This window comes from Danio rerio, chromosome 25 (genome assembly GCF_049306965.1).
Source record: "Danio rerio strain Tuebingen ecotype United States chromosome 25, GRCz12tu, whole genome shotgun sequence".
Classification (NCBI taxonomy): Eukaryota; Metazoa; Chordata; class Actinopteri; order Cypriniformes; family Danionidae; genus Danio; species Danio rerio.
Window position 1 is genome coordinate 9,076,591 of NC_133200.1, and position 15,576 is coordinate 9,092,166.

The following is a 15,576-nucleotide window of genomic DNA, read 5'->3' on the forward strand; positions in this document are numbered from 1 at the left end:
ATATAATAAAATATGCTACCATTATTTCTGACCATCACAAACCTAGAAATGCAGCTTGGCTTCTGTTACTCATTTATGCAGATGTTACAAATGCAAATATAAGATTATATTTATAAAGGTCAACTTAATATCCAATTGTGGTGTTCATCTGTTTGTGCAGGTCTCTGTGGAGATTTTAACAGAGTGCTGGTTGATGATATGAGAACCCCTCAGGGATTGGTGGAGGGCACAGCGGTTTCCTTCGCAAACGCTTGGAAGGTTGAGACCAACTGCCCTGACCGTTCTGATAGAGAAGACAACCCCTGCTCTTTCAACAGTGCCAGTGGTAAAATGCTTTTTTCTCTTCTATTTTCTGTCAGGAACACTTCCTTTAACAATCATTCATAATTATTTCATACTTGTTCCATGCACTCTAATATTAGTGAATTGTGGCTAAATAAACATGTTTAAATAAAGTAATTAATACACTGTTAAACCCAACAGTCAACTTCATCAAATGAAATGAAAAAGTGTTGAAGGTAATGAGTTAATTAAATACCTCATTACTTTAAATTAAATGGAGTAAGTTCACAGTCCTCATACAGTAGTTTTTTTTACTTAAATGGTTTGTTGCAATTGGTTTCCTTAAACGGTTTGAAATGCCTTAACTAATTGGGTTTTACAGCACTCAGTTGGTTTGAGTTCTCTTCATTTATTGGGTTTTACTGTGCTCAAATTGCTTCGTTTACTCAAATAGATTCACAGTTCTCAATAGGATTAGTTTTTTTAAACTTAAATGGTTTGTTGCAATCAGTTTCCTCAAATGGTTTGAGTTACCTTAACTTTTTGGGTTTTACAGTGTAGAAAAATATAGTGAGAGAGTATTTTTTCAAATTTGGGAAAATTAATAAAGTGAAAAAGATGGCTCTTGGGAAGGTTGAATTTTATTGATCGAGATAAGAATAAGGTGAAATATAATTTTTGTTCAATAAAAGCAGCTCAAGGATAACTAAAGAAGTAAATGACAGAGACAGTTTATGGTTGAATTTTGCTGTTTGTTTGTAACACTAAATGCTATGATTCCCATAGAGAACTATGCTGAGCACTGGTGCTCCAAGATAATGAACAAGAATGGCATTTTTGGCAAATGTCACAACAAAGTCAACCCAGAAAGCTACTACAAAGTATGAACTGAAACAGACCATTTTAAAAACTATATAATTTTCCAAATTGCAATGAAGCTCCCACAATTAACAGTGACATAACATGCTTGTATGCTTTCAGAGATGCAAATACGTCGGCTGTATCTGTGCGAGGAGTGAGGACTGCTTGTGTGCTGTGTTTTCCTCATATGTCCGTGCCTGTATGATTAAAAACGTAACACTCGAAGGATGGAGAGAAAATGTGTGCGGTAAGAATTCTGAAAACATTTAATTTGGTAGACAAAAGGATGTGCATCAAAGATTTAGTATCAAAGATGAATCGTCACAACAAAGGCATGTTTTGATGATGTTGTGACTGAGTGTGGAATCATGGTTGAGGTGTTCGTTGTGGTGTTCGTTACATCTTACGGGACTCCTGCCAAAGTCATGTAGCTAAAGTTCTATCATACAGTGCTACGAAAAGGGGTGAGATTAAACAAGATGATTAGATGTAAAAAGCAAGCGATTGGTGCATAATATAATACATTTCTGTCCAGAGAGGTCATGTTTTGATCATCGATTGGCCTTACGCAGTCACGTGTTGCCATTTCATAGGTCAGAGTTCACCGAGCACCACAGCAAACTGCGAAACTTGTCGGTTTCCGGTTGTGTTTGTGTATGAATGGAAGTCTATGGGGAGAAAAGTCCAGTGTGACCGCGGCTTATGGTTGAAAGCCGTCAAATCGAAATGAGAGTGCTAAAGCAATTGCTGATGAGAGATGAGCAAGATGAAGCTTTTCTAGTGTTTTATTTTAGATATATTTTAATCCAGGAACATGTCCTACTTTGTAAAATCACGTTAGGGTCAAACTTTTGGCTTTGTAGAATGCAAGTACAGGATGTGCAGTATTCGCTTTTACACCACGTTCTTTGAAACTGATCCCCACAGAAAAGTACAAACTTGGCTGCCCAGCCTCACAGAGATACTTCTATTACCTGAAGAGCTGCCAGCCTACCTGTCTTTCTCTCGCCTCCAAGCAAACAAGCTGCAAAGCAGACTTTGTTCCTGTTGATGGATGCGCGTGTCCAGAAGGACTCTACAAGGATCAGGATGGAGAGTGTGTATCAATTGAAAAATGTCCTTGTTACGACAATGGAAAGATAGTCCAACCTGGCACATCTATCGACATTAATGGTCAACACTGGTAAGTGATTGTGAAATAGTTTAGCGTTTAACGTACACTTTTCAAAATGTAATGTTCTGTTATTTTTGCAATAGTGTTTGCGTGAAAGGAGTTTTAAGCTGTGAGTCTGGGAAATCCCAAGTTCTGGGTAAGACAAATTATTTTTGGTTTCTTTAACACTCAGAACATTAAAACAGGTTAAATGACTTTATGCGGTCAAAATCATGCTACAAGTCTTATCAATTGAGCTAGAATATGCCTTTAAATGGTTATCGAGAATTGATTATCCAATCAAATTTTTACACAGAAAAGCAAACTGTCTATCCATTGCATAGATGTCCAACAAAAACTGTCCAAGTGTGGTTTAAAAATCTTTCCAAAAAGTGTTTATCCATCGTCTGATATCTTTTTCAGAGTGCGCTTCGCCAAAAGTTTTATTCAACTGCAGTACAGCTCGACCAGACCAACATGGACTGAAATGTGAACCAACTTGTATGCAAAAGATAGAAAATTGTGTAAGTCCAGTTTCCAATCTTGCCTTGTTTTTTTTTGTTTTTTTAGGTGAATCCATTCATACTGTTAATGTGTTTGAGGTTGGAGTATCCAGCAAGCATTTTTTTGTTTTTAAAGGTTAAAGACACCCTGGAGTATTATTTTTTTTTAACAGATTTGTGTGTTGAGCATCAGTTAAGACAACATTAGCACCTGTCAGCTTTAATTGTGGGGAAAACTGGATCATTCTGAGCTTTTGTCAGCTAATTATATCTTCTAATCTATCTATCCTCTCCATCTTCTAAAGTGGCCTTCTGAATCCAATCAGCAGGAGGCCTGACTTTAACTGCAGCTTGGCAGTTTCACTTTAACTCATGAACATTTCATTCATTTCCCGTGACAAACTGGGGTATTAGACGCAAATAAGGAGTAAGGACTGGTGAGAGTGTTATGAAATTTAATAACGCTTGCCAAATGGAAAGAAAAAATAAACTTCTGCATTTCACGATGTGTGTGTGTGTGTGTGTGTGTGTGTGTGTGTGTGTGTGTGTGTGTGTGTGTGTGTGTGTGTGCGTGCGTGCGTGCGTGTGTGTGTGTGTGTGTGTGTGTGTGTGTGTGTGTGTGTGTGCGTGTGTGTGTGTGTGTGTGTGTGTGTGTGTGTGTGTTTGTCTGTGTGTGCGTCTGTGTGTGTGTGCGGTCCGGTGCGTTCCTTTATTGACAGCCGTGTGTGTGGATCTTGTCGGAAAATATGGCGAAAAGTTCTCCATGACGGTAATAGTTTGATCATGGTGTTTACTTCAATAATGCCACTAATAAATACACACTCCACGTGTCTTAAATCCATTTCTGTTTAGTTCAGTTATGACTTTAGTCGGATTAAGGTGATCAAAAATCGCTGTTTGGAGCATATGTAGGCCTACAGTTCAAAATTCATGTTTAACTGAATAAACAGTTAGTAAACACAAGTCCATCTTATTGAACATCATTTATTTTCATCACCAATTATCATAGTTGAACAGTTTCTCCAGCAGTTTGTGATGCATTTGGAAACAGGAGATGAGCCCCTGGTCTAATGCGCCACCTAGATTAATCTAGATTTAAAAAATGTATCTATGCCCATCTATAGTTTAAAACAATTTTTGGGGCGAGATCAAAATCTGTGACGTGGGTCGTATGTGTTTGTTTTCATGATCCACGGGGTTTGTTGCATGTTTTTCCACGCAATGCTGTCAAGGCCGATACAGCAAAGCTGTTGAGTTACAGCAAGCATTTTTGTTGGAAGGGCTGTATGAAAATCGGAGAATGGCGGACTTTGTCTTTTATCAGTTGAGTTAGTTTCTATTCAGACACATTGCATTGCCTATATCCGTGCAGCTGTGTTCGCACATGTTTAAAATCCTCCAGATTACTGGCAGGGCTAATGTTTGGAATAGACAGGGCAGGGGACCTGCTGTACTGCTATCCACTGTGTCTGCAGTCAGACCCAGAGATCGAGGAGGAGAGAAGTCCTCCTCATTTATAGTGTTTATTTAAACACAATTATCTGTATAAATATATAACAAATTGTGGTCATGTGTATATGAAATTACGAATAACAAATGTAGCAGGACATTAAATTACTTACTGTTTATTTCTTTATATTTTAACTTTGTTAACCATAAAATCATGCATCTCCTCACGGTTTGTGTTTCATTTTGTGAGCCAACTCTAAACATAGTTGTCTTGGCTAAAACAAGCTAAATTCTGGCTGTCAGTGATAGTGTAGTAGACATCTAAGAATAGGCCAAAACTGGACTAGTCATCACAGACATGAATGACTACACATATAAAGCCTGTCTACAGTAATCTGTCTATTTGTATACTGGATATGAAATTTATTACTCCCTTGGAGAAGTCATTAACTCTTTTTTTTTTCTTTTTTTTTCACCTTTTTTACTGTCTCATCCACCCACAGCTTTCACAGACATGTGAATCAGGCTGCCTCTGTCCATCAGGTCTACTGGATGATGGTAGAGGAAACTGTGTTGAAAGAAAAGACTGCACATGTCCTTACAACGGACTACTTTACCCTCCAAAGGCTAAAATAAAAGTAGACTGTAATAACTGGTATGTAAACAACAGCTTTTTTCGTGGCTAATAAGTTTCATTTGATGCTAAATAATATAAATTCTCATTTAAAACTAAAATCAAAACTGAATTCAGGGAAATTACCATAAAATCACTAGAATGAGTTTACCCGTAAATCCTTGAATGTGGTTTTGAATGTTATTGGAAGACACATTTCAACTCTTTATTTACTCAACTTAATTTACAGAGCTTACGACTAGACCCAGTGCTGTACCGAAAAAAAAAGTTTATGAAGTGATGTTTTATTGTGAAGTTTATTTATAAACAAATTTTGAGAGGATCACGTGCTTATGATTGTTCACAGCTGTTCCAACTTTAGCTAATGACTAATTATCTTATCGGAGGATCCTCAACTCACTATAAATAACCAGACTTTTCTTATCTTAATATCTTCGTCTTGAAGAAACTCCCCCACTCAACATTACTTTCCCTCCTTTCAAACAGGCGACGCAGTGGCCAGTGATTAGCGCTGTTGCCTCACAGCAAGAATGCCACTGAGTTCCAGAGGCAACATTTCTGTGCGAAGTTGTGCTCGTTCTCGCTGTAATCACGTGGGTTTTCCCCGGGTCCTCCGGTTTCCTCCCACAGTTCAAAAACAAGCACCCTAAACAATTAATCCAAAATATTTTAGCCAAAATCTGAGTACACCTTCTCAGAATCCATATCTGACACTTAGCTACAATAAGCAGGAGGGGGAGTCATCGAAATCTACCTGAGCTCAAACTCCCCTCTCGCCTTGCAATGGGAGGGAGCCCAGGGCTCGAGGATCTTATAAGCTCAGAGCTCTTTCCAGGGACAGCACGCCAAACTAGCTTTATTATCAATCATCAGCTAAGTGTGAACTCTTGAAGTTTTATTCTGGAGTCAGGCTAGACACAGTGCTCGGAACCTTATCTCTCTCTCTCAGATAAGTGGAATAACATGAGTTAGGGTGGGTTTTCGAGCTCAGAGCCCTCTCCCTGGACAGTATGCCAAATATCCATATTCTGTTCAGTCAAATATCTGTAAGTGGTCACACTTTACAATAAGGTTCATTAGTTAATGTTAATTATTGCATTTACTGACATAAACGAACAATGAACAATACATATATACTACTGTATTTGTTCATGTTAGTTAACGTTAGTTAATGAAAATACAGTTGTTCATTGTTAGTTCATGTTAACTCATGGTGCATTAACTAATGTTAACAAGCATGGACTTGGATGTTAATAATGCATTAGTAAATGTTCAATTATGATTAATAAATGCTGTACAGGTGTTGTTCATGATTAGTTCATGTTAGTAAATGCATTAACTAATTAACCTTATTGTAAAGTGTTACCCTGTAAGTTTGAACTTGTGAAATATCATAAAATTAGGACACTGTAATTGAAAAAATAAAAATAAATCACACATCTGAAGCAAAATATTGGTATTTCTTGTGATGCCACATTGCTGAATGAAAACGAAGACATGATGGTCTTGAGCACTAAATGTGGTGCAACAGACAGATGTGACAGATGGTAAAATATGTTATATAATGTCTGGAATATAAAAGCGCATACTAAATGTGGATAACAATGAACAGAAGAATTATTAGAACACAGAATCGCCTTGAATCAAATTGATACCAGTCATCTGTTTACAGCACTTGTACAAATGGAATATGGAAATGCACAAAAAATAAATGTCCAGGCACCTGCACTATATATGGAAGCGGACATTATAAATCTTTCGACAATCAAAGGTTTGGATTCCACGGATACTGCAGTTATATAGCAGCTCAGGTACCACCACACAAGCACTTTTAATGCATTGTCTGTGCTTCTTTATTCTGGCTGTGCATAATGTGTTCCTATTTATAATGTGACATCTTGTTTTTAAGGATTTCTGTGGAAATGCGACAGGAAACTTTCAAGTAATCACTGAAAATATTCCTTGTGGAACAACTGGGACAACATGCTCAAAGTCGGTCCTTATTCAGTTAGGGGTACGATTTACTCACAGTATGACCAAATTTGAATAGCATGAAAAAATGAAAGATGAATTATTTTTTAAAAGCCTTTATATATTTTATATTTAGTTAAAATGATCATCAATTCATTCTTACACTCTTCTAGGAAACATTACTGCGCCTTTCAGATAGGACTGAATCAAGCCTTTTAATGGAAAGAGGCATACGGATCAACACCATTGGAATGTACCTTGTCGTTAACACTGACATTGGGCTGACAGTTTTGTGGGACCGCAAAACCACAGTCAGCATCATTCTGCATTCTAATTACACGGTGAGCTGAACAAATCTACTATTCCATACAGTATAAATAATGTGTATCAAAGAGGTCCTGCAGTAGTATGCTTTCCCTCCCGTTCAACCTTGTGTGTAATGTTGCTGTGTATAACAAAGATCAATAAAAAAGGTGAGGAGAGGTTTTTCTTCAATGTTTAACATTCAGCTATTTATTGTATACAAATGAATATTCGATTCACAGAATTCTGTTATCCTCAATGCAATGCAAGAGTTACATTCAGGAGGTGCGCAACAGTTTTCATTTCCTGACTTCAACTTACATAGGCAGCTGATATTAACAGATGGCGTTTAGTGAATTTCAAAATCTGTCAATTATTCTACAGTTCTCTGTTGGCCGCACCCATACATACTGTAACGAAGTGGCTGACACAGAGGGATCCATTTGCAGTATATTTATTAAACACTGTTAAATAACAATAGGCACACAGATGTAATGCGTGTGCGAACTCACATCAAATACAGTAGTATAAGGTCGAAGGGCTGGCGGCAGGTAAACAAAGGATGAGTATGCAGGCATAGGTCAGAGGCAGGCGGCTAATCTCAATGTCGGTGTGCAGGCTAGAGTTCAAGGCAGGCGGCGGGGTGATGATGACCTCTGCTGGCCAGCGAGGGGAATGACTGGGACCGAGTCGGTGACACATACGTCCTCTTTTTCTACGAATTCTCTGCACAACAGATGCTGACCTCTCACAAAATGTAACCAAGTCACAACGATGCGTATCGCAAGCTTTGTAATTGGTTGGCTTGGTAGCTGTGATGAGTGTGGGCGGTGCTGAGAGCCGCGAGGCCACTGGAGCGAGTGTTTACAAGTATCAAGTCCCATGAAGGAGTTCCAGGTGGAAACTTTTGTTTTGTGTTCACCTTATGATTAATGTTGTTGCACATCTGGCGGTTCCCACCTCTGAATGAGCAAGTTTTAGCTACTTGTAAACTAAGGTAGCGTTCAGAAAAAACATAACACCTGTGAAAAAATGCGACGCGGAGGAACTTAAAAATCTACTGCCAGCTAGTGTTTTAAGAGTGTTATTGCAGGGCAACACAAACAGCATTCAGAATATGCTAAGAAAATGCACGACTATGCGCAAGGTAGCCGCGATGAATCGCATATGACTTGATGCAGAAGTATAAACCAGCCTTAATTCACGCATAATAATTAAGGAACTTTGCTGTCATACCATGGCTGCAGCAGGCACAATAATAGGGGTGTCAAAATTAATTGTTTCTTCGGTGCACCGCGATGCAGACGCGGACAATTCTGTAAGGGTTTAGTAATAATCATAACCGGTTATTATGTACTGACGTAATTTATCCCCTATGCGCTCTGTCGCGAGGGAGGTGAGCGCGAGTATTTACAACACTCAGGCAAGGCAGGGCGCTGTACATCCAGGGGGGCGCCAGAAATTAGCAAAAAATTAGAGAATTAAAAATTAAAATTAGAGAAATTAGAAATTTGTTTTCGATTTTCCTGACACACATTCAGTTATAGACGGCAAAAACCTCTTACCCTAAAAAGATCTAAAGTGTGTTTCCTACAGAAAGACAAAGCTGGTTATGTTTCACAGCTGTCTTTCTTTTTTTTTTGCTCGACATTATGAGCACTGCTCCGTTTAAGCCCTCGCAATATGTGTTTAGCCGGGAGAGCTCATGCTGAGAGGTGCCCTCAGTAAGGGACCGTCGGAAAAGTGCTCCTTTTTTTTTGTTTTTCTGTTCCGCTCAGCGCGAGCTCTCCCTGTTGCAAGGGCTTAAGTGTGTTTGTGTGTGTGTGTTTGGTGCTGTCTATGTTTGTGTATGTGTTTGAATGAGAGACAGTGTGGTGCTGTGTGTCTGTGTGTCTGTGTGTTTATACAGACAGCTTGTTATAGCCTCCCCCCTAAAATATAACACTGTATATAAAAAAGCATCGTTAATGCACCGTGATGCACCGAGATATCGAATTGAACCGAATCGAAGGCATGATAATCGTAATCGAACCGAACCGTGAGACCAGTATAGGTTCACATCTCTACTCAATAATCTTATGCAGTGCTTAAAATGTGTTATTTGAAAGCACCAAAACAATCACACCCTTAATGCAACAAGGTCATGATCATACTATCATTACTAGACATGGCACTTCCTATTAAGTGCTTTCAGGATTGATCTGACACTGTGGTCAAAAATGCTTAGTACACCTTTACTTTTGGTAGATATGCCTACTGCTTAGTTTCATTAGAGTGATCTACATTGTGCGCTTTATTTATAAACTAATTTCGAGAGGATTACATGCTTATGATTAACATGGCTGGCACCTCATTAGCTTCATAATCTGCCCTATTAGATAATTACAGACGCATTATAAATAACCAGAGCTTTTCACTCCAGTTATCTTCGTCTTGAAGTTTCCCCCCCTTCCACCCCTACTTCCCACCCTTTTTCCAATAGGGCAACACGGCGGCCCAGTGGCTAGCACTGTTGCCTAACAGCAAGAACGCCGCTGGTCCAACCTTTTATCGACAAGCAGGGAAGTTCTCGAGACCTACCTGAGCTCGAACTCCCCTCTCGCCCTTCTAACGGGAGGGAGCCCCGGCCTTGAGGATATTACAAGCTCAGGGATCTCTCTTTTCACAGCATGCCAATTACGCTTCATTGAACTCTTGACAATGTGATCTTTGTATTTTCACAGGGAAAAGTTTGTGGCCTATGTGGAAATTTTAATGGAGATGGAAAAGACGACTTCACCACTAAAGGTGGTTTGCAAACTTCAAATATAATAGAGTTTGTTGAGAGCTGGAAGCAGAAAACCCCTTGCCCAGATTCTGCACCAGACTTTGACCCATGCTTTAAAAACCCCTATCGATCGGCATGGGCACAGATTAAATGTGCCATTATAAAAAAGCTGGATGGTGCATTCAAAGATTGCCATAGAAAGGTATAATTTGATTTCCTTTTTCATAAATAAAATCATTCTTGTATACCATGTTGGACCGAAATACATGTTCCCACAGGTGGATCCAAGCCCATATTATGACAACTGTTTGAAGGACACGTGTGCATGTGACACTGGTGGTGATTGTGAGTGCTTGTGTACGGCTGTGGCAGCTTATGCTCAAGCCTGCAACGAGGCCAGTGTTGGTGTAGACTGGAGAACTCCCGAGATCTGCCGTAAGAATCTTTAAAATTATGACATATCTTACATTTGTAGTAGCTGAATACAAATTTTATGCATATTCTGAATATGTGGTTTTACATAAAATATTTAAAATCATTTAGTCACACTTGTCTGAGTGATGTGTTTTTTTTTTTGTCTGTACTGAAGGTGTATCACATTAACAGTATACATGAATATATTATATACATTCTCATACATCTGTTTTTGTTTCCCTGTCAGCTGTGTACTGTGAGTACTATAATAAATACGAAAATTGTACATGGCATTATAGTCCTTACCATCCACCTTGCTACAAAACCTGTGAAAACCCTGACCCTGGTTTCTGCAACAACAGTTTACCCTACATGGAAGGTGAGTTCTTGAAGACTAAGCATACATGATACTAGGGGTTTTATCATTCAGTTTTAGTCAACAATGATTAGTATTTTTTATGTTACATGGAATCCATATTTAAATATAAATGTTTGTAACTAAACGCCTTCTACTCAGCTATATTATTGAAATGGACATTTATATTGGCAATAGCGCACTCAAGATTGTTTAATTCCTTTTACATTTGAATAAAATATCATAAGTAAGTCATACAATGCACATAAAGTAAGCACAGACTGTAAAATGTAATAAGCATTGTGCAGTTTGTGCTTAATCATACTGCACACATAAAAACATAGTAAACAGTGAAAGTTTACATAAAAAGGTGTTTAGGATATAAGCCGGTTACAAAATTCAAAACATTTCAAATAGGTGCGTTAAGTCTTTTCCTTCGGCGTAGTCCCTGATTAGTAGGGGTTGTCACAGTGGAATGAACTGGCAACTATTCTGGCATACGTTTTACACAGCGGATGCCCTTCCAGCTGCATCCCAGCACTGGGAAATGGATATAGTGTGTACAAAACATAATTAATAAAAAAAAAAAAAAAAACTTGAGATAACAGGTAATTTCTCAGAAGTATTGCGTATTTGCTGTGCAAAACACAGTTCATGATCTTCGTCATGTCATGTAATGTGTACAAGGCAAAGAGACCGAATCAATTTGTCCCCCATGTCAGCATCGATTGGACTTCGTCAGAAATAAGTGAAGTTTATTTATAAACTAATTTTGAGAGGATCTTTTGCTTATGATTGTCCACGGCATCTTGAAGAATACCCCCTCCTACCCCTACTCCCTCTCCTTCCAGATTGGGTGACACGACGGCCAAGTGATAAGCCTCACAACGAGAAAGTCACAGGTTAAAGTCCCTACTAAACCGGTCCACATTTCTGTGCAGAGTTTGCTTGTTCTGCCTGTGCTCTTGTGGGTTTCCCCCCGGGTTCCACGTCCAAAAACATGCAACCTAAGTAAATTGAACATTCTAAATTGGCATCGTATTCACACTCTTAGTAAGCTGTACATCCCTTTTTTATCCATCACTTTAACTGTCATTAGCCAGAAATAAGTCAGGGGAGATTTACCTGAGCGTAAACTCCCCTCTAACCCTGCTAAAAAGGAGGGAGCCCAAGGCTCGAGGATCTTATGGGCTCAGGGCTCTCCCGGGAAAGTATACTGAACAAGCTGTATAATCAATCATCAGCTAAGTGTGAACTCTTGAAAATAGAGTATCAGTAACTCCGTGCCACATGTAGTGTAGAAAATCAGTGATTAAAGTGAGGATTGTTCATCTTAGTCATGTCATGTTGTGCCACTTGCTTCTGGTATAGCAATGGAGTCAGCTCTTGTGGGCAACATGTAAACAACAGTGATTTGTCAACCTCATTGTTACCTTTATTGGCTTTGAACGTGAAATAAATCCACACACCTGTCAGCTTTTTTATTTCGCTTTAAGCGAAGCAAGAGCAACTTTACAAATAAATCTTGAAATACATAAAAAATAAGAAAGAAAGGCAAAATACAGATAAAATTTACTTCTATTACAAAAAAATAATGCACATTAGGAAGGATTTTAAAAGTTTATTCTCAAAAAAAAATAATAATAAATCTACAGTATTATTTTACCCAGCCTTATATAGTACACAGTAAATGTTTCAAGAGTTCACACTTATATATTGTTTGATAATAACAGCAGGTTTAGCATGCTGTCCCGGGAGAGAACCTTGAGCTCAGAAGTAATTGAGCCCAGGGCTCCCACCTGGTCGATGAGCATTTAAGGAGAGTACAAGATCAGGTAGTTCTCGAGAGCTGCCCCTGGTAAAGGAGGAAAAGGGGGAGATAGGGTGGATGGCGGGTTTCTTCGGAAAAAGAATACAAGAGAGTAGTTTTAGCTGGGCTACTTATGGTGAGTTTGGATCAATCTGACTGGCAAACTAATGACTGAGAGACCAGCTGCGAACAATCATAGCACATGCTCTGCTCGAAATTAGTTTGTCAAACTTTACTTAGAAGAAATAGTGAATGTACAACTTAAAATGTACAAATTGCATATTTATGTGCATTGTTTGAAAACTTTGTTTTGTGCAGGATGTTTTCCGGAGTGTCCAGATGACAAACCATTTTATGATGAGAAAAACAATGTCTGTGTGCCGCACTGTGCTTTCACAACTCCTACTTCAACCTTTACAACCACTTCAACATTTTCAACCACCTCCATTACAACAACTACTCCTACTTCAACATTTACAACCACGTCCATTACTACAACTTTTCCTACGCCATCTACAACATCAGAAATATCATCTACAACTAGTATATCTTCTGGCACAACGCCTACTTCAACAGCCACTCCCATTACTACAACTACTATGACACCATCTACAACAACTGAAATAAAATCTCCAGGTAGTACAACAACTGGCACAACTCCTACTTCAACATTTACAACCACATCCATTACTACAACTCCTTTGACACAATCTACAACATCAGAAATGTCATCTACAACAAGTACATCTTCTGGCACAACACTTACTTCAACAGCCACTCCCAATACTACAACTACTCTGACGCCATCTACAGCAACAATACATATTGTTGTTGGAAACACCACAACTACCACTCCGGCTCCTCAAATTCTTAACACCACAACTTCACTATTTACATCATCTACAGTTGAAACATCATCTTCAACCAGTACAACTTCTGGCACAACACTTACAACCACTTCAACATTTTCAACCACATCCATTACTGCAACACCATCTACAACATCAGAAATGTCATCTTCAATTAGTACAACTACTGGCACAACTTCTATTTCAACATTAACAACCACATCCATAACTCCTCCGACGCCATCTACAACATCAGAAATTTCATCTACAACTAGTATATCTTCTGTCTCAACACCTACTTCAACAGCCACTCCCAATACTACAACTACTATGACACCATCTACAGCAACTGAAATCAAATCTCCAGGTAGTACAACTACTGGCACAACTCCTACTTCAACCTTTACAACCACTTCAACATTTACAACCACGTCCATTACTACAACTTTTCCTACGCCATCTACAACATCAGAAATATCATCTACAACTAGTATATCTTCTGTCTCAACACCTACTTCAACAGCCACTCCCAATACAACAACTGAAATAAAATCTCCAGGTAGTACAACTACTGGCATAACACCTACTTCAACAATTACAACCACATCCATTACTCCTCCGACGCCATATACAACATCAGAAATATCCTCTACAACTAGTACTACTACTGGCACAACTCCTACTTCAACATTTACAACCACATCCATTACTACAACTCCTCTGACACCATCTACAACATCAGAAATTTCATCTACAACTAGTATATCTCCTGGCTCAACACCTACTTCAACATTTACAACCACATCCATTACTCCTCCGACGCCATCTACAACATCAGAAATTTCATCTACAACTAGTATATCTTCTGGCACAACTCCTACTTCAACATTTACAACCACATCCATAACACCTCCGACGCCATATACAACATCAGAAATATCCTCTACAACTAGTACTACTACTGGCACAACTCCTACTTCAACATTTACAACCACATCCATTACTACAACTCCTCTGACACCATCTACAACATCAGAAATTTCATCTACAACTAGTATATCTCCTGGCTCAACACCTACTTCAACATTTACAACCACATCCATTACTCCTCCAACGCCATCTACAACATCAGAAATTTCATCTACAACTAGTATATCTTCTGGCACAACTCCTACTTCAACATTTACAACCACATCCATAACACCTCCGACGCCATATACAACATCAGAAATATCCTCTACAACTAGTACTACTACTGGCACAACTCCTACTTCAACATTTACAACCACATCCATTACTACAACTCCTCTGACACCATCTACAACATCAGAAATTTCATCTACAACTAGTATATCTCCTGGCTCAACACCTACTTCAACATTTACAACCACATCCATTACTCCTCCGACGCCATCTACAACTAGTATATCTTCTGGCACAACTCCTACTTCAACATTTACAACCACATCCATTACTCCTCCGACGCCATCTACAACATCAGAAATTTCATCTACAACTAGTATATCTTCTGGCACAACTCCTACTTCAACATTTACAACCACATCCATAACTCCTCCGACGCCATATACAACATCAGAAATATCCTCTACAACTAGTACTACTACTGGCACAACTCCTACTTCAACATTTACAACCACATCCATTACTACAACTCCTCTGACACCATCTACAACATCAGAAATTTCATCTACAACTAGTATATCTCCTGGCTCAACACCTACTTCAACATTTACAACCACATCCATTACTACAACTCCTCTGACACCATCTACAACATCAGAAATGTCATCTACAACTAGTATATCTCCTGGCTCAACACCTACTTCAACAATTACAACCACATCCATTACTGCTCCGACGCCATATACAACATCTGAAATTTCATCTACAACTAGTATATCTTCTAGCACAACTCCTACTTCAACATTTACTACCACATCCATTACTACAACTCCTCTGACACCATCTACAACATCTGAAATTTCATCTACAACTAGTATATCTTCTGGCACAACTCCTACTTCAACAGCCACTCCAAATACCACAACTCCTCTGACACAATCTACAACATCAGAAATGTCATCTACAACAAGTACTACTTCTGGCACAACTCCTACTTCAACATTTACAACCACATCCATTACTACAACTCCTCGGACACCATCTACAACATCAGAAATGTCATCTACAACAAGTATATCTTCT

The 15,576-nt window shown here is 38.8% G+C and overlaps 1 protein-coding gene across 1 annotated transcript in view; it reads left to right on the plus strand.

Annotated features, from left to right (window-relative positions):
- LOC103909816 (uncharacterized) overlaps positions 1–15,576 on the plus strand; it is a 38,015-nt gene that overhangs the window by 5,891 nt on the left and 16,548 nt on the right. Inside the window, exons 12-26 of the mRNA XM_073943208.1 lie at positions 161–325; positions 1,069–1,163; positions 1,264–1,390; positions 2,071–2,326; positions 2,401–2,453; positions 2,720–2,820; positions 4,752–4,903; positions 6,555–6,693; positions 6,792–6,896; positions 7,027–7,194; positions 9,880–10,125; positions 10,202–10,358; positions 10,585–10,716; positions 12,821–13,010; positions 15,401–15,565. Of these exons, the coding sequence (XP_073799309.1) occupies positions 161–325; positions 1,069–1,163; positions 1,264–1,390; positions 2,071–2,326; positions 2,401–2,453; positions 2,720–2,820; positions 4,752–4,903; positions 6,555–6,693; positions 6,792–6,896; positions 7,027–7,194; positions 9,880–10,125; positions 10,202–10,358; positions 10,585–10,716; positions 12,821–13,010; positions 15,401–15,565 (2,251 nt within the window). The remainder of the gene's footprint in view (positions 1–160; positions 326–1,068; positions 1,164–1,263; positions 1,391–2,070; positions 2,327–2,400; positions 2,454–2,719; positions 2,821–4,751; positions 4,904–6,554; positions 6,694–6,791; positions 6,897–7,026; positions 7,195–9,879; positions 10,126–10,201; positions 10,359–10,584; positions 10,717–12,820; positions 13,011–15,400; positions 15,566–15,576) is intronic.